The sequence below is a fragment of the Engraulis encrasicolus genome, chromosome 17, assembly GCF_034702125.1.
Source record: "Engraulis encrasicolus isolate BLACKSEA-1 chromosome 17, IST_EnEncr_1.0, whole genome shotgun sequence".
Taxonomy (NCBI): domain Eukaryota; kingdom Metazoa; phylum Chordata; class Actinopteri; order Clupeiformes; family Engraulidae; genus Engraulis; species Engraulis encrasicolus.
Genome location: NC_085873.1, coordinates 10,854,198 through 10,874,510, shown reverse-complemented (window position 1 = coordinate 10,874,510; position 20,313 = coordinate 10,854,198). Strand labels below are relative to the sequence as shown.

Below are 20,313 nucleotides of genomic sequence, written 5' to 3'. Positions count from 1 at the left end.
ATGACTCTATGATGAGAACATTTGCTGGGGCAACGAAAGCCATGCATGCTTGCCACTTTCTGGAAGTATGTCTATTATTGGCAGATTATTATCTGCCACTCCAATGGGTGCTCTAATGGTGCTTTAAAATGAAGCGACACCTAATGGAAAAGAAATCAGCCCTTACAAAAATAGACACGTTCAGCTCCCGCAAATTTTTCATTTGAGTTTAAGTTGTTTACTTTAAATTAATCATCATCCACGTTGTCTAGCTGTCCAGTGTTTTGAGTAGTAGTAGTAAGTTGGGTAATTAAGTTAGCGTTTTTTTTTTGGGTTGATTTTAAATCTAGTTTCGCATCTGATTTCCCAGACTTATCCAGACAATACAGTAACAGAACTACTGCAGATCTTGCCAACTATTTTATTTTACTTTATTTTATTTTATTTTGTTTTATTTTTTCTCATACACTGCAGGGATAGACATACTACAAATATGGCTATTTTATTAGGACTTTTTAACATTTTATTCTTTTTTTATTTGTTTTTTATTTTATTCTTTATTTATTTTTGTGACCGGCTATTTTATTTACATTTTATTTTTATTTGTTTTATTTAATTTATTTGTTTTATTTTGTTTTTCTCACAAGTTGGTCGATCCTAGGCTTGCTTTCTCGACAGTAATTGAGCTACCACAGCTGTGACGTGCGGGCGGATGGGGCATAAATCATCAGAAGCATGTGATGGGAATTATTTCATGACACACACAGTGCCAGTCAGGCATTGGTGGTACAGTATGTGACAATGTGCGTGCCCACAAACATTTCAGTTTGGAAACATTTACATTGCGACATCTGCCTCTGGTGTTGTACAACCTTCGTGGTTAGGCTCGTTCGTGAGGATGCAGTGCTGCTTTTGCTAGGCAGGGAGCATGCGCACTTTGCCAGTTTGATGCATTCTCGTTATAATTTTCTAACCACAATGCATCAAACTGGCAAAGTGTGCATGCTCGCTGCTTAGCAAAAGCAGCACTGCTTCGTCACGAATGAGCCTGTTGATTCATTTAATCCCACTAATTAAACAATTAGACTTCACGAGTGGAGTTGTACAGCCATTCTTAACCTTCAGTCTGGTCTTTATTAGACATCCCACACTACAAGCTGTGCAATTAGCTTGTACTTCTGAGAACAATGTTTTAAAAGGTCACAAAAGTTTTGCGTAAAAGAGGGGGTGGAAACATCTGTTGCAGAGGAAGACCAACATTTTCTCACCGCCTTTGTATAAATGATGTAAAATATATCTGAAGTTGTTTTAATATTATAGCACATAATAAAAATATGACCACTGCCATTTTATGAAAATATCTATACAGCATCTTGATGTAAATATTGACTTTTCAGTGTGTTAATTGAAAATGTGTGTAAGTTTTATATCTGGGTTGTATTTGCGAGTTGTTATATTTGTTTGATTGTAATAAATGCGATATATGTGATGTGTAATATGCATTGTAATATATATACAATACCAAATAAATTATTTTGATTACTTTTTATTTAGATTGTTGTGCTTTCCCCTCACCAATGTTCACAGCAATGCATGCACACAAGACACACCCATACTGACACACACACGTGCGAGTGCGAGTAAGCGAGTGCACCAATCGAGTGCGAGTGCACCAACCTAAATGGCAACAGCTTCATATTAAGAGCTCTTTTCCAAAATGAGATATATCCATTTTATAGAATGTTGGGAAATCAACATTTTTGTATTGGGAATTCCATTGAATTGCATTGCAAAATGCATTTTATAGAGGTTTAAAAAGTATGTTCTCAAAACATTTGAATGGCAAAAATTCACATATAGATGAAAAGACTTCTCAACAGTCAATTCCAACATGAAAATGCAAAAAGTCAAAAATGGTGGATATAGCGTTTTGGAAAAGAGCTCTTCAATTATGTTCTTGCAGACCCGGGACCCCTCCAGCACATTCAACTACAATGGTACACAGACATACGCACACACACACACACACACACACACACACACACACACACACACACACACACACACACACACACACACACACACACACACACACACACACACACACACAGGCCAAATGGCTCAGTCCCTTAATAAGTTGCTTTGAAAGTATGCAACAGACCACACACACACACATGCACTCACACATGTACACACACACACACACACACACACACACACACACACACACACACACACACACACACACACACACACACACACACACACACACACACACACACACTGTGAACTGCTTCCTGAGAATGACTCATCCAAACAGCTTTTGTTTTAGTTACAGTGCACAACATTAATCCATCAACCACCCACGTCTCTCTCTGTCTCTCACAGTCTCTGTATCTCTCTCTGTCTCTGTCTCTTTCTCTGTCTCTCTCTCTCTCTCTCTCTCTCTCTCTCTCTCTCTCTCTCTCTCTCTCTCTCTCTCTCTCTCTCTCTCTCTCTCTCCTCTCAGGACTTCAGACTTCTGGAAATGTTCTTTTAGCCAAGAAGAAGGTGACCACAGAAGTACTGACCGCGAACAACGCTTTGAAAATTTTTAAAGCTGCTCTGTGGTACATGAGCATGGGCGGTGAGACGTTGGCTCTCACCAGGCCGGGGATGAAAAGGGACCAAAAACACACCCAGGCATTTTTGTTTTAAACTGGCAACTTAAAGACACAAGCCATGTCCATATCACATCTTACTTGACTGTGTCCACTGTCTGTCTATATTAAAAATGGACCGGGGGGCGCTGTGGCGCAGCGCGCTAAGCCCCCCACATTTGGGCTTGCATGTCCACGGGGACCCCGGTTCGAGTCCTGCCGGGGTCATATCCCGGCCCTGCCCCATCTCTCTCTCCCATTCGTTTCCTGTCTACTCTCATACTATCCTGTAATAATAAAAGCCAAAAAAAAATGGACCAATGGGATGCCCCTTCCAGTATATCCAGTATCCAGTATCTGCCCCCTGGGGAGCTGTCTGCCCAATGGGAAAATGCCCTGCATGTCAGATTACCAGTCCAGCCCTGCCTCTCTCTCACACAGAAACATTATGACAGGCCTTCTCGAACGTGAACTTGGAAAGTTGAACTCGATGGCCTTTCTAACTTGGGGTTGATGGGGTTTTGGCAGCTGTGCTGTGCTGTGTGTCACTTTCCAACGGCTAGAAGATTTGGTTTTGGAGCTCTACAATGACTTCAATAAAAGAAAAAGAGAAAAAAGAAGGGAGGAAAAAACTTTGAATGGGCTCCATCCTTCTAGTCTCTGCATCTGCTGCCGTTAATTGATTATGAGGCTTGACCTATTTTCTTGTGAGAAAGGATATTATAATGCCTGGATGAGAACACTTGCTTCCCCGGTGTCCATGGCAACCTGTGAGAAACATTCTTGTAAAGAACTTGCTGAGGCAACACAGCCAAACCTGATAATCTGGTAATCTGGCATACAGGGAATTTACCGGTGGCCTGACAGTCCTCAGGAGCTGATGGTGATTTTGTGTGTGTGTGGAGGTTATATGATGAACCGGATTAAACAAAAAAAATGCCCCTTCCATTTTCTCTGTCCCTGAATTTCCAGAAATGCAGCAAGACACTCTTGCTGCCTGGAGAAACTCTGCCTTTCAAGTCATGACTTCATTGTTTGCAGATTTGAGGAAACAATTGGAGCGACTGCTTTGTATCGGCCTAAATGACATATTAATTGTTAACATCTGTTATTGAAGTAGAATACAGCCAATAGAAAGTATCTTCATAGCATTTTTATTGGGTGCTTACATGAAAGTGATGGATAATGTTCTAAGTGGTTGATTGTTCTTAAAGATCCTTTTGTGTGTGTGTATGGTTTTTTTGTCTTCTCCGTCACAGTCAAGTCATGTACGGATATTTTTGGTTTTGGCCACTCATTCACACGTAAACAAAGTTTGCACATTTCAAAACTCTGGTTTTAAAATGATCCCGTATGTGAGGCTAAAATGCACCTGTCACAATGGAGTTTTCACTGTTATCCACATGTCGCATTTACGTAAATGATTTAAAAAAAACATCTCCATCTAAAAATATCCACATAGGCCTACCCTACGTGCAACCAGCACCTAAGAGTACTACAAAATCACCCAAATGTGAAAACTAATTGGGACAGTTCTACCACACATTCCATTCCATTCCATTCCATACTGTCAGAGACAGTTAAAAGGCAGACAACCTATAGAATCTCTGATACGATGTGTGGGGTACGCATGCCAAAGTTGGTGCAGGAGATTCGTGAGCACCAAAATGGGATCTCAGCTCAGAGGGACCAACCCACGCCTATGACTAAACGACTTGGGATGGCGCGTTAACAGCTGCAAGATGCGGACCCCAAACTGAGGGGATTAACGGGGAGAGGCCTGACAGATTGTAGAGGTCAAAGCAACTGCCAGACTCAGTTACATTTGTTGTGATGGCACTGCCTAAGAGAGACAGGCGGAGCAAGATAGGTCCACTTCATGAAAGTCTATGTGTGTGGGACACAACTACACAGATATGAATAAAGTGCAAGTGCAAGTACAAGTACTCTTAGTGAAAAGACTAAATTTTTACTTTATTATTAATACTCTGTTACATACATACATACATACATACATACATACATACATACATACATACATACATACATACATACATACATACATACACACATACATACACACATACATACATACATACATACATACATACATACACACATATGTATACATACATAGGCCTACAGTACATCATGATAGCGAAAGTCTATGGGAGGAAAAAGTATAGTGTAAGCAAAGCAAGATGCTTCCGAAAACATGGTATCCGCGCAGAAGAGCACATTTCATAGAAGTATGGATCCCTTCTGTTCTGGCTGCAGGTGGGTATCATTTATGCATGATGACCAGTATTTCTACGCCTCATGGTCTTGTGATTCCTTCCTTCACAACAGGAGGGGGGGCTAAGGTATGTTCCTCTGCAATCATAGTTCCAGGAAGTTGCTTGTCACTTGGAATCTTGGATTATATCCTAGATGCCATTTTTGGCACCTAGCCATGCTGGAGATGGCAGAGACGGGAGAGAGCAGAACCAGGGGGTCCCATAGCATATGGTTCTCTCTCTCTCTCTCTCTCTCTCTCTCTCTCTCTCTCTCTCTCTCTCTCTCTCTCTCTCTCTCTCTCCTCTCTCTCTCTCTCCTCTCTCTCTCTCTCTCTCTCTCTCTCTCTCTCTCTCTCTCTCTCTCTCTCTCCTCTCTCTCTCTCTCTCTCTCTCTCTCTCTCTCACGCACGCACGCACGCACACACACACACACACACACACACACACACACACACACACACACACACACACACACACACACACACACACACACACACACACACACACACACACACACACACATTCATCCTTCCATCTCTTCCTTATGCTCCCTCTTTCTCTTTTTCTTTCTTTCCTCTCTCTCTCTCTCTCTCTCTCTCTCTCTCTCTCTCTGGTGAGTACACGGAAACAAGTCTTGGACCGAGTGTAATACGATTAAGGCACTCCCCATCAACTCATGCCCCACGAGTCACCTGTTAGTGTTAGGGGTAGGGGGTGATGAAACCCCCTGCCTTAATTTGGTCACACACTTTGGGCAGGCCCCTCGGTTAGAGGAAATGTGTAGTAATGACAGTTGATGTGTAGAGGAAGTGAATGTTTCATTTATAACATGCTGTACTGTGAATTAGAGCAAAAAAATAATGTTGCATTCAAGTGTGAGCACAGGATCCAACCACAAGGTGGCAATGCAAATTAATCCAACACAGCACGCAGTGCAAGATGTTGGTCAAGATAAGGGAATCAGACAGGGAAACAATAATTCTGTAATAGAGATGACTTTTTGGCTTTATGTGTGTTCAAACTTAAAATCACAGAGTAAATGTATACTCTGTATTGAGAAAGATTGAGATTAATGTGTGTGAAAACTACTACAGTGAAGAAACAATGTATTTATCTTCTAAATTCCCTATGCAGATGAGCATTTGTACCAGACGGGGAAACAAGAATAGAGAATAGAGTAGAACTATGGGTTTGTTTTCATCATAGACCTGGACCATGGAAGTTACAGGGTGACCGAAGAGTTGTACGCTACATCAATGACACACCACAGGACGCTCACAACCTTCATCTTCATCGAGGTCATATTGAAATCCTTTTAAGATCATAATCTGATTTTAAGCATTTGATGTACATGACACAGCTCCTTATCGCCCCATCTTCACTTGTGGATGGATGCTGACTTGCCACACATGAAGTGTAACTGATAGGTATGCAAATTATCGATTAATTCATTAATCATTCGTTGATAGCCTTATCGATCGACTTACGATTAATTGATAAGCGGCATTTTCCCCCCGGAATCTCAATGATTCTTGGGAAAAAAGCTACTGAATCTAAAAAATGTAATTAAAAATTGAGATAAAATACCACATTTAAATGAATTCTATTTCAATTCTTTAATCCAAAGGTGATTTAAATATTCCCACTAGTCGTACCCCTCTTCACACACACACTTCACATGCTCATTTCACCTGGGTATCTTCTAAGTTGAATTGTCGATTAATTACGATTAATATTTTTTGCATTGATCGATTAAAGTTGATTAATCGATTAATCATTTGCATCCCTAGTGACTGATGTGTCACACTTACGTTTTTCTTTTACTTCAGACATGCAAAAGTTTTATCTTTTACCAGACGTGTTTCGGCGGTATAATGTCCATCTTCATCACAAGGTCACATGTCTGAAGTAAAAGAAAAACTCAAGTGTGACTCATACAGATGTGATCGCACCGAGTTATCAGCCAAGACAGTGGTTTCGCACCTGTGCCTACCATGCCAGAGAGTTGTTGTGATTGATTGGGAGGTGGCAAGTTCGAGCCCCGGATGGCAGACTGTGCAGGAAGACCTCGGTTACTGATGTAATGTAATATAAACAATCCAGGAACTTGATGACGCGTCATAAGGCCTTTGACATGCCCTAAAGACAGGCCACGGTATTTCACTGCCGTCTAAACCTACATAATTACAGACGCAAAAACTACACACAAGATGTAGCGTTGTGTAGAAATAACAAAAAAAGGCACCACATATCCTTCCATGAGGTATTATTACCACTTCAGCTAGCCTGAATCTCTTTTTCCATCAAGGCTCTTTCAATGCTACCGTTGCCTTGTAGTGGAGATGGGAAAGCTGGTGATCTGACAGAGACAGAGAGAGAGAGAGAGAGAGAGAGAGAGAGAGAGAGAGAGAGAGAGAGAGAGAGAGAGAGAGAGAGAGAGAGAGAGAGAGAGAGAGAGAGAGAGAGAGAGAGAGAGAGAGAGAGAGAGAGAGAGAGACACACACACACACACATGCACACAAGGTGACATATGGCTTGGTACACATGTAGTGCCACACACACACACACACACACACACACACACACACACACACACACACACACACACACACACACACACACACACACACACACACACACACACACACACACACACACACATGACTTATAGCTTGGCACACATGTAAACAATATGCAGTGCACACACACAGCCCACCAAAGACCCAGCCTGCGTGTGTTTACTTCCAAGGTCGAGCTTCCTCGCCCCTTTCCTTCGAGAGGCTTCCTTATTAGGCCATGGGCTGCACACCCCAGTCGACTCCCTCCCTGGAGAGATGCTGTGGGAATTCCAAGGCTGCTTGGCCTGGCAGTTTGCATTTTAAATCTCTCAATATTGTTTTTTCAGTCTGGCCACATAGCAGCAGGAATTTGAGGCATTTGCTATGCCTATGCCACACTGACCTGGCTGATTAAATAACAGGCTAACTAACTAATCAAACCAACGATGACAAGGATGGAGATCAGCCAGCATGCTCTAAGGACCGCACCAAAGTAAAGCCAGAAATAATAATAATAATAATAATAATAATAATAATAATAATCATCATCATCATCATCATCATCATCATCATCATCATCATCATCATCATCATGTCAAGTCAAGTGTACTTTATAATCTATGTAACAGGGTTAGCACAGAAGTTTGAAATTGTGTTTGACCAGTCTCCAATGTGCAGTTAGACTAAACATATAAGACATTGACACATATATCCACACATACACACACACAATGCCGTAAAAAACTAACATAGGCCTACATGATCATGTCACAGCTGATTCATGATGAGCTTTACACTGACACTGAGCCAATGATGCCATAGAAACCAAGAGGATGCTTCACCTTCACATCCGTTTCTAAACATAGCCTTGTGAACTGTGGTGGCGTTAACGCCTATTTATAGTTAGTTGTAGGTCAAAATAATGTTAACTTATTCAACTGTGGAGCTTAGGCATAGGCTTGTAGCCTACTTTATAGATAAAACTATAGGCCTAAAAATAATAGGCCTACAATTGTGTTTAGATTATGATAGGCCTATTGGTGCTGCTCATCCACTACTTGTGTCGCGTCATGGCATTTCAGGTTTGCCTTTACTCACGGTTATAGGAATTCCTTCTCCGCAACAGCAGAGGTTGTATTTCCCTTTTTAGGGCATGAGAATGTATTACGTAATTTGGGAAGAACTCGCGTCTCTAGCAAACACGACTACAACGCAGGGAGGAGCCGGGGTGGGCAAAAGCCGAGAGTAGCAGCGAGACGCACCAATCCAGTGCGCGATTACGCGTACTGCCAGCCTCCCATTGGCCAAACGACTGCAATTGAATTCATTGAGGCTTAGGTTGGTCGCCCACAGTGAACTGCAGCTACCGATTCTCACATTGATGGAAGTCGAGGAGTGAGACTTCTGTTGTCCGCTCTTGAAGTGAATCAGTGCGTGAGTGAGGAGGCATCGGACACCGTAGGCTGAGTTTTGAAGTGAGCGCAAGCCAGGGATCGAGCAGGTTTCGGAAGAAGGGTTCCCTGCTCCTTTTCGCCGTACACGTATTTCTTTCTGTTTCTCTCGGGCAGTGGACATAAGTTTTCACCATGCCGGTGTTTCACACAAAGACGATAGAAAGTATCCTGGAGCCGGTGGCTCAGCAGATATCACATCTTGTGATAATGCACGAGGAAGGTGAGGTGGACGGAAAGGCGATCCCAGACCTCAGCGCACCGGTGCAAGCGGTACAGTTGGCTGTCAGCAACCTCGTCCTGGTACGTGTGCTATTCTTTTCCTCAAGGACGCTAGCAAAGGAAGCCCTGAACAGTTGTACATTCACTGTCTAATGGTTAACTGGTCTCGTATCGCTCAGTGTTTCGCTCAGTACGCACACCGACCACACAGTTGCCAGTCACTACGATGGGTGTGGGGATATATGTTTGGATTGGCTACAAATGTAGCCAGGTTGTATCAAAAGTAAAGTTTTCCTTAGTTGACTTTCATCATAAAAGGGTGACGCCTTTCCCCTTTGGAATTATGCCCTCCCCCCTGACAGCGGGGCAGGGTAGCTCTGTGTGCGAGTTGACTGTGACTGCGGTGCCATGCTTTGGTGTCACAGGCGGTATCAAATGACGAGCTCCTGGCTTTCACAATTGAGTGTCTTCAGTCCGCCAATTAAATTAAAGAAACGTAGGTCGTAAATCAGCTATAATAGCTTTGATGTTGGTATTGAAATATATTCCCCATGGGTCATATTGTAGTTATGCACAGTGTGGGAGAGTTGATGAACACTCAAGCTGTCATTTTCACACTAGGCAATGACCAAAAACTTCTGACATCAACACATAGCAGCAGTACATCTTTATATGAGCAGGATGACAAGACCACACAACCATATTTACAGTCAGTTGTCATGACTCATGGTCCTTAATACAAACCTTGACATTTGACAATTAAAAAATGTATCAATAATTGTGTTTATCTCAGCTTGTCAGGTCTATTTTAGTAGGCGCTCTGTGATGCATTGATGGGACGTCCTGTGTCTCTCTATGAATTTCCCTATATCTGTGGGTGGACCAGCTCTGATTAGACTTCCTTCTTTGGAAATACTATCCAGAACAGCGCAAGATAGTGTCATCATCTACTGTAAACTATAACCAACAGCGTTTATGTCTACTGACCACTATTTTGGTATGTAATATAAATGAAACCAACTAGGCCTTGACATCTAAAGGGAGAAAACGGGAACACAGTCTGACCTATCAGCACTTGGGCAGCGTTTTGTGGTTTTCACACTGGAGGAAGAGGAAATGAAGATATTGCACATGCATTCATCATCATTGCAAGAAGTACAGCTGCAGGATACAACAGAGAGACTAGAAGTGCGCACACTGCAGCTCTGACTCGTCTGAAGGTTTATTTGAGGAATGCAACGTTTTTTTTGACCCATCAGTGTCTTCATCAGTACTTATACCGGATGGGTCCAGACATTGTGCCTTAAATCAGTGGTTCTCAACCTTTATTGAACAAACGCCCCCTTGACCTCATCATAAGCCTGCCAAAGCCCCCTTGACCTCATCATAAGCCTGCCAATGCGGAACATGCGCCTTAGTATGAAAAAATAAAATTGAATGATGTACCTCAATTGCAACTGAGCCCCCCATGCCCCCTTCAGCTGTATCCTTCTCATTGCCCCCCCAAGTTCTCTCTAATGCCCCTGGGGGGCTGTAGAGCTCCTGTTGAGAAACACTTTCTTATACCCTTTTTATGTGTCTGGTGAAGACCTTGATGGGTCGCAACATTGTATGTCTTCATAAACCATCAGTCAGAGTGAATGTGGACTTCTACTCTCTCAGATGATAATATGTGCCTTTGTCCTTCACATGGCCTCAGTGAGGCGGGATGCACTTGCATTTATTCTTCTAAAGACTGCTGCAGGAGGCAACCAACCACTTTCACTCACTCACAGTCATGCACATGTGAAAAGGAGAGTAGTGCTCACGAGTCAGTCAGGAGAGCCTTGTGCCGCTCTGAGTTTGTGTACACCTAATGAGGTGCCATTTTTTTGTGGTTAAAGTAGGGAGTTGAACGTCCTCTCTACATTGTTCCCACTTCCTAACACCTCTGTTCAGTTTCCTTCCGAGAGAGAGAGAGAGAGAGAGAGAGAGAGAGAGAGAGAGAGAGAGAGAGAGACTGAGAGAGAGACTGAGAGAGAGACTGAGAGAGAGACTGAGAGAGAGACTGAGAGACTGAGAGAGAGAGAGATAGAGACACAGAGAGAGAGAGGGAGAGAGACAGACAGAGAGAGAGACAGAGAGAGAGAGACTGCCTGTGCCCAGGAATGTGACTGTTGTTGGCACCCATGTATTCCTGGCTGCTTCTATTCTTGCAGACTGAATGCTGTCTCTGCTGCTGTCAAACTGCTCTGAGGTGTTACCAAGATTAATGAAGCAGAATATGTAATGTAATTATATTCGTATGGATTTAGTGTCATAAAAGTGCAAAGTTAAAAGTATACTTTCATTGGTTACACTTTACTTGACACTGGCGCCATATGTCAACTTTTCATGACCATAAAACATTTATGACATTGACATGATGTTTATTATGACTTGTTCATGACTGTGTTATGTCACTGTTATGTCATGCGTATGACCCCCGACGTCAACTAAAGTGTAACCCTTGCAACTTTAGGACTGTCATTATTACTTTTGAGTGAATCATGGATGTGTAGTTGTACTTCCACTTCCTTGTTAATCTGAGGTAGGTATGGTAGCTTTTCCTCTTTGTGCACCCAATTTGCATTCCTCAGATTTAGGTTTTCTCTCCATCTGCTAATAAAATTGTCTGCACCCAGGCTATCACGAGTTGCATTTTAGCATGCGGTCTGATCCGACTCGACCGTCTCATCTGCCTTCTATCTCTGTTGTGATCAAATTGCTTCCAGGGTTTGGCATGGTGCATACCGAACACACTGCCTAATTACCCCGTCGGAAGAGGTCAGCTCTAGGCAACTGGAGTTCTATTTGGGAGCTTGGAAAGATGTTTTGTTTTGTCTCCTCCACTGAGAGGTGGGAGTTTGGGACAAAACATCTTTTAAGCTCCAAAAAAGAAAAGAAAGAAAGAAGTCTAGTTGCATTTTGCCTCAGATGACCTGGATGAGAATCTTCACAGACAAGCTTAATTACTCCTTACTCTGTTCAGAAACTGAAACAGTGTCTTAGCTGTTCCTTTTTTGGCAGGTTTTAAATCACAGATGTAAATCACCTGACCAGCACTGATGCAGCCTTTGAGGAAAGTGAAATACCTTTAATCCAGAAAAGGCATGTTGCTTACAAAGTAACTTCTTTGGCTCTTGAAGCTCTTGAGGCCCACAGGAACTTGTGTGTGTGCCAGAGATTCACCCTCAAATGGTAGATTTCCGTTTAAAATTATCCCTATTTTTCTGGGCTGAGCAGCTCTTTTTCCTGGAGCGTTTGCATGCCGTAAAAATTCACTCGTGACTTGTAAATCTCTCTTTAAACCTTACTTAAAATAAAAGCCTGCCTTATTTGTCTGGGATGAGTAGCTCCAGCAGCTTTCCTCCGGTCCTAAATACGTTCATGTCCCTCCCAAATTCACACTGAAGTGATAAAGCCCCCTCTTCTCATTATTTCCACACTCTACACCATGTAATATATGACCGGCCATACCCACCCATGGCGGTGTGTCTCTCTACTCTTCAGAGTGAGTCATAATTCATGTCATTAGGTGGTCAATGGCTATAATTGTCTTTCCCAGACATCCAGTCTGGGTCCTGGCAAAGCCATTCATGCCATTATTGCCAAATCTGGCTCCGGCTGGCATTACGACATTATACCATTATGTTGGTTTATCTGGCCTGAGCTTTTTAGATACTTGTATTGAGGTTTCGACTTATACTTAAACTTAAAATTATAATCATAATCATAATTACATTTGCTATATTAGGCCTACTTACACTAAAACTTTATTCTAATTTTATAAACTTGGCACGTGCACTATTAGACAAAATGTTGCTTTAGATCACAGTGGGGTCAGGCAAGTGTTTTAGTATGTTCACACTCAATAAATAATACGGTATAAGAACGATATTCAGTTAAAAAATACAAAGTATGTTACTGTATTCTAGCATAAGACTGCATCTTTTCTCCTGAGTCAGTCAGTAACATGGCCTACTCTTGGGTATCGGAGCATCCAGGGATTAACGGATACCTCCCCCACATGTATCTAATGCTCTCCTTACTCAATAGATACGGTATTTGAATAAGAACTATATTCTGTCTTATCAATGTACGGTATGTTACTGTTTTCTAGTATACAAGTGTCTTTTCTATGGGAAGGAGTAGCTTACATAGCCTGCTGTTGGTCTTCAGATAACCCATAGATCAATCGATGCTTCCCCCTCAAGTCTCCCATAGGCTATGTATGTGCTGTTCACAGAGCACTTCTCCTCTCACCCAACGGTCCAAAGGGACCACTGCATTTGTGAGATGTAAGCAGAATGGGGGGCGTTCAATAAAGGTGGAAGCAGCAGCAGCAGCCTAATGTTTTGGTGAGAAAGAGGGCAGCAAGCAATGCTTTCACTTTTACAGGATGTGTGCCCTAAAACGGTTTAATTAAATACTCATCCCATCGGGACAGGAGCATGATCACACTGTATCCTACAAGTGATGTATCCGGTGTCCTACAAATAAATGCTTGCATGCATGCATGTTATTTGTGCTGAATTGCTGATTTTCCAACCTGAACAAATGCGTGTAGAAAACCGCAGCCACCAAAGACCACTCTATTTTGGCTTTTGGCCAATCGCACACACCCCTTTGTAGAAAGCTAAAGATGCACCCTAAAAAGCCTTCATTAAATATTCATCACATCAAGTGCACTACAGTAGCTCACTCACTCCTGGACATGAGGTGATGTGTCAGGCGTCCCACCAAAAGGCACAGACCTGCTGGTCAGGTCAGGTCTCCTCGTGAAGCAGACAAACGAGGCATTGTGCTCAGATGTTTACGTAGAAGAGAGTGCAGCAGTGTTTTCAATGCAGATCCTGTTCTGTTCTCCAGCGAGAAATGTGGTTAAGAAATAGGCCTACACTACACTGCATAGGCCCTGGCATGGTGACTTTAGAAAAACCAGCCTAGTGACTTTGGTTCTGTTGCATCATAAGATTTATTTCTTTCAGACGTCTACATCTGCAGCACATGGTGGAACAACAGTTGTATTGTTATTTATTAAAGTCAGACATTGACATGCTGGATTGTACTATACTTTAGGAAGATGAAGACTTATATGGACTTGCATGCAAAAAGGCGTACGGTATAAATATATGTGGAATGCATATGCCGTAACAAATGTGTATGACACAGTAGTACTAAATCACTATGGCATGTGGAGAACTGCAAAACAGGCACATCCGTGGAAATGCTAAGACTTGCTTGTGGCTGCCCGTAGCCCATAGTTTTCCTCTGATCACACTCCTTACAGTGTTGCCTGCAGAAGATTTGTGACTAGCCACAACAAAACAGGCTGCAAGTAGAACCGGTAGCATATTGAGTTAATTGTATATTTTGATTGTAAGCTTTACAACACTACCTCACACATAGGAATCTGGGGTTACACTTTACTTGACGTGTCGCAGCATAACACCTTCATAGCAGCTGTTATACCCTTTGCATGAAGGGTTCATGACTGGGCACTTGGGCAGCCATGGCCTAATGGTTAGGAAGGATGTCTTAGGATAAGAGGGTTGCAGGTTCGAATCCCACCCTCTCCCTACACCATCATTCATGGCTGAAGTGCGATTGAACCACGCACCTAACCCCTCATTGCTCCAGGGCCTGTAACCAATGCCCTGTACCTAAATAATTGTACCTAAATAATTGTATGTCACTTTGGATAAAAGCTGTTGACCTGTACATTAGTTGTTTCAGCCATCTGAACTCGTTTTTTTTAAAGTATTTTGGGCTTTTTGAGGCTTTTTTATGATGGGACAATGTGGGAGAGGAGACGGGAAATGAGGAGGGAAAAGAGAGGTTTGGAAATGACCCCCAGGTCACACTCCAACTCGAGCCCCCATGGGCATGCAAGCCCATATGCGGGGGGTGTAGCACACTGTGTCACAACATCCCTCTCCCAGACCTTTCTTTTCACTGTGGGGCCTGAAAGTGTTGTTCTGCCTCTGCACCCTAGCCTCCCGCTGTGGTTTCTTACTCTCTGGAATGCTAAGAATTCATCATGTAAGCTGCTACTGCTACTGCTGCTTCTGCTGCCTCTGCTGCTGCTGCTGCTGCTGCTGCTGGGTGCTTCAGGACTTTAGGAACCATTTACCACACCCATTTACTACATCCTCCCTCAGTCACAACAGCCAAAGAAATTCAACCAAAACATAGGCCTATGTTATATGTAATTTTAAAACTGGAATGTGTCAGTTTATACTATTTTTTTCAGAACACACATGTGCAAAGAAATCATCATGTAAGTTGCGGGTGTTACTGCTGTTGCTGCTACTATTGCTACTTGGTTCTTGAGGCACCATTATAACAACACACCATCCTTCATTCTATCAAACCAGCCAAAGAAATCCAACCAAACATGTTTAATACAGCAATATGACAATACATACTGTATTACATATGATAAACAGTATGTATGATGAGATAAAAGCATAATACATATTAAAAACCTGATCTGATGTAGTGATGATGTGGTAGTTCAAGGTTAACTGTCATAGTTTTCTACAGAAATCTCTGGATTTGGACATCAAAATGTCTAAAGCCTGTGGCTCGACAGTGGTAGCAAATTACCGTAAAAAAATGATCTTATGTAATGATGATGAGGTAGAATTTTGGTTTATATTAATGTTAAACGCAGTAGTGGCCTGTTGGCTAATGTGGTGGTGGGGAAGACTGCTACGGTTTCAAAGTAAACATTCTGACCCCGCTATGGCCTTCCCTTGAGCAAATAACCTGAATGGAGTTGCACAGTCACTCCTTCTGCTTTTTTTATTGAACATGTGGGATGACCACATATGGGCTTATGGCCGTACACTCTCTTCTCCTCTGTTCTCCATCACTTTCAAATGGCTTTTTATGGTCCTTGGAGTGTAAATGGAGAGTGGTGTTTTGTGCGTACGAGTGCCTTGGCGTAAGAACAGACTGCATGCTTTTCGGTCTGACCGCCTTGTCTGACTGCCTGCCTGCTTTCCTGCCTTCCTGCAGTCGCTCAGAGCCAAATCCTGCACACAATAGCAAAAGGCCTGGAACACAACAGCAGAAGACTTGAAAAGCAGATTCAAATGTCGTTGAGAAACACACACACACACACACACACACACACACACACACACACACACACACACACACACACACACACACACACACACACACACACACACACACACACACACACACACACACACACACACAGGACCACAACACAATAAAACCCCATGCAGATCACCACATTCCCCTTTATGCAAACCACAATATACAAGGTTGGTGGATTGCACTTTCACTTCAGCACTTTGATGTGTGTGTGTGTGTCTGTGTGTGTGCACACGTGTGTGTGATACAATAGCAGTGTTGAAATGTTGGTCCTGTCTGTGAACTTGAAGAGTTGAAGAAATGCAGTCCAAAGAGTGCACACACACACACACACACACACACACACACACACACACACACACACACACACACACACACACACACACACACACACACACACACACACACACACACGCACACACACACACACACACAAACACTAATCAAATTGATGATCGAGGGGGATCTCTTCAAGGTGCCGCAAGATCTCGTTACCTAAGGATTTGCTGACTGCGCGTGTCAGATTTCTCTGTAGCATCACTGCCGGTGCAAAGACACACAGACGGGCCAAAGATACAGTTTCCAGCAACCTGCCACCAGGCCTTTTTACCTCTGCCAAGGAGCTTATGTTTTCGGTCACGTTTGTTTATTTGTCTGTCTGTTTATCAGAAAGATAACTCAAGAAGTTATGCAAGGATTTTGATTTTGAGTTGTTGGAAATGACAAAAGGAACAAGCGATTACATTTTGGGTGGTGATCCAGATCAAGATCCATATCCAGGATTTAAAAAAAAGATTCTTCACCATTGCGGGATAGGACAACATTTTGACATTCCACTTTCTGACTCTACAAAAGGAACGTAGAAAGAATTAGGGTGTAGCATAGTCAAATGCTCCATCAAACAGCTTCCTTGGTGGAGGTCTGCGCTCTCTGCGTGCGTTTCTAGTTTACTTCTTCAATGGGCTTTTTGTTGATTATAGGATGGTAAAGATACAGACAGAAAGAGGCCACACCTTGTATAAACTCCTTCCACAGACATGCTTCAGCATGCACTTTTCAGCGTTGTCCTTTTGTGTTAAAGTAGAGATGCAAAATGAGGGAGAATGCATGCTCTTTTTTTAAACTTAATTTAATTTATAATCGATCTGAAAAAAAAATCATGAATGTACAGAGCTTTATATCTTGACTGTGGAGATGACCCCTATTCCTGCCTCCTTTCTAATCCTACACAATGGCTCGGTAGTACAGCTGAGCTGGGAGGTGTGTGTGTGTGTGTGTGTCTGCGTGTTTGTGTGTATGTGTGTGCGTGTGTGCATGTGTGTGTGCGCGTGTGTGTGTGTGCGCGTGACAATGTTTCCATGTGGTGCAGAAGGGGTGTGGTGGGGAACCCCAAAGGTGTGCAGTTGAGTGTGTGTGTGTGCGCAGTTGGGTGTGTGTGTGTGTGTGCGCAGCTGGGTGTGTGTGTGTATGTGTGCAGCTGAGTGTGTGTAAGGGGGTGGGCGTGAGGAAACGGCGGGAGCCAAGGCAGGAAGACCTGGCCATCTCTCTCATGGCCCGTCTGCTCCAGCAGATGTTGAGCGGAGGACAAAAGAGAGAGTGAGTGTGGGTCTGTTGGACGTGTGTGTATGTGTATGTGTGTGTCTTTGCATGTGTGTGTATGTCGTACCCAGAGAGTTAGTCCAGTGAGATGACGGATGAACACTCCCGTCTCCACCCATGATGATGAGCAGTTGATGGCCTCGCTTGGCCATGAAGTGTGTGTGTGTGTGAGTGTGAGCGCGCGCATGCTAGCATGTGTGTGTGATGAGCAGTTGATGGCCATGAGGGAAAGCGTGCACTGTCAGTGGAGCCAGGAAAACCTGTTTCCCTCTTTCTCTCTCTGTCTCTCTCTCTCTGTCTTTCTCTTTCGCTCTCTCTTTCTTTCTCTCTCTCTCTCTCTTTCTCTCTCTCTCTCCCTTCTCTCTCTCTCTCTCTCTCTCTTTCTCTGTCTCACTTTCTTTCTCTCTTTCTCTCTCCTTGCTTTTCCATTACATTTTTTTTTCATTTGTTCCCCTTTTTGTCTTGCTCTTCATCTCTCCCTTGTTACCCCTTTTCATCCTCTTCCATCCCTCTTTCCGTCCTCCTCCTTTCCTCCCTTCTTTTCCCTCCCCTCTTCCCTATGACTCATGACTAGTGGTTCTCCACATGGCAGCGGGGTAGACATAGGTAGACAGGCGGAATACGGATAGACCTGACACTTATGGTATCCTGTTCTGTGTGTGTGTCTGTGTGTGTCTGTGTCTGTGTCTGTGTCTGTGTTTGTCTGTTGGTGGGCGGGTGGGGAGGTCTTTGTCGAATTGTCCTTTTCAGGCTGGATTTGTCTCTTTCTTTCTTTCTTTCTTTCTTTCTTTCTTTCTTTCTTTCTTTCTTTCTTTCTTTCTTTCTTTCTTTCTTTCTTTCTTTCTTTCTTTCTTTCTTTCTTTCTTTCTTTCTTTCTTTCTTTCTCTGTCTGTCTGTCTGTCTGTCTGTCTGTCTGTCTGTCTGTCTGTCTGTCTGTCTGTCTGTCTGTCTGTCTGTCTGTCTGTCTGTCTCTGTCTCTCTCTCTCTCTCTCTCTCTCTCTCTCTCTCTCTCTCTCTCTCTCTCTCTCTCTCTCTCTCTCTCTCACCCCCCCCACATGTGTGTGGTGTTTGTGCGTGTTTGTGATTGTTGCCAAGGCAGCGTCTCTGATTAAAACCAAATTTTGCCCGGGAAACCCTCTCTCTGGATGAGATCACTCTGCATGTAAATTGCACTGCAGAATGAGCACTGAGGAAAAATGGAAAAGTGTACGTCACTGACCATCCTTCCCCGTCTGTCCTTGTCGACAGAATCATAAGGTGTGTGTGTGTGTACGTGTGCGTGTGTGTGTGCGTTCAGGAGAAGCATTCTGGTCTCTTTTGGCACACACACACACACACACACACACACACACACACACACACACACACACACACACACACACACACACACACACACACACACACACACACACACACACACATACCCCAACCCCTCCTTGACGTGATTCCTCTCATCACCTTCATCGGAGCCCACTCCCACTCCACTTCCTCCCCCGTGTCTAAAGCTGTGCGTGCGTGCGTGCGTGCGTGCGTGCGTGCGTTCAGTAGAAGTGTTCTGGTCTCTTTTGACACACACACACACACACACACACACACACACACACACACACACACACACACACACACACACACACACACACACACACACACACACACACACACACACACACACACACACACACACACCCCTCTACCACCCCGCCACCCCTCCTTGACGTGGATTCCTCTCATCACCTTCATTGGAGCCCAGTTCCCCCTCCACTTCCTCCCCCATGTCTAAAGCCGGCTCTTGACACCTTGTGTCAGTGAGTCACATCACATGGCTGGAGAGATGTGTAGCCAGGCAGCTGGTAGCCTTCAGCAGGCATTACCGCTACATGTTGTCTGCCTTGGGCTGAATATCAAACACCCGCTTGATGATATTTTTTCCACCTCTCCCCTCCCCTCCCCTCCCTCCCTGTTCAAATTGGAAATGCATGGAGGGTACAACAACAACTGAAGACACGTTTTACATTTTTAGACATTACTTTTTTTTCAGATATTTTTTTTGGTCTTTTTGTCTTTTATTTATGATAGGACAGTGTAGGTGGTGACAGGAAGCGAGTGGGAGAGGGAGACTATGAGGGGCTGGTAAAGGACCCGGGCCGGGAATTGAACCTGGGTCAGCTGCATAGTAGACGAGTGCCCTACCGGTTGGCCATGGCAGGGCCCATTTTTTAATTTTAATAAAAAAAATATTGTTTTCGGTGTCTTTTGCAACATGTTCTGACACCACTTCTATGCAATTCCTTTTTTTATCTTATGCGCTTTCTAGAGTCTGTTGCACGTCATTTATAGCCTGTTGTGGAGTCATTCAACAAGTTGTGTCTTTGTGTCCCATCCTTGAATGTGGATAATGATGATCACATGTCTGATGCTGTCTGAATGCATGCCACTGAGG

At 43.5% G+C, this 20,313-nt stretch overlaps 1 protein-coding gene across 1 annotated transcript in view; it reads left to right on the top strand.

Moving 5' to 3' along the window:
* Nucleotides 1–8,779: 8,779 nt before the first annotated feature.
* The window catches only part of LOC134467805 (vinculin), a 75,692-nt gene continuing 64,158 nt past the window's right edge, over nucleotides 8,780–20,313 (top strand). Inside the window, exon 1 of the mRNA XM_063221742.1 lies at nucleotides 8,780–9,206. Within this exon, the coding sequence (XP_063077812.1) occupies nucleotides 9,039–9,206 (168 nt within the window). The 5' untranslated portion in view covers nucleotides 8,780–9,038. The remainder of the gene's footprint in view (nucleotides 9,207–20,313) is intronic.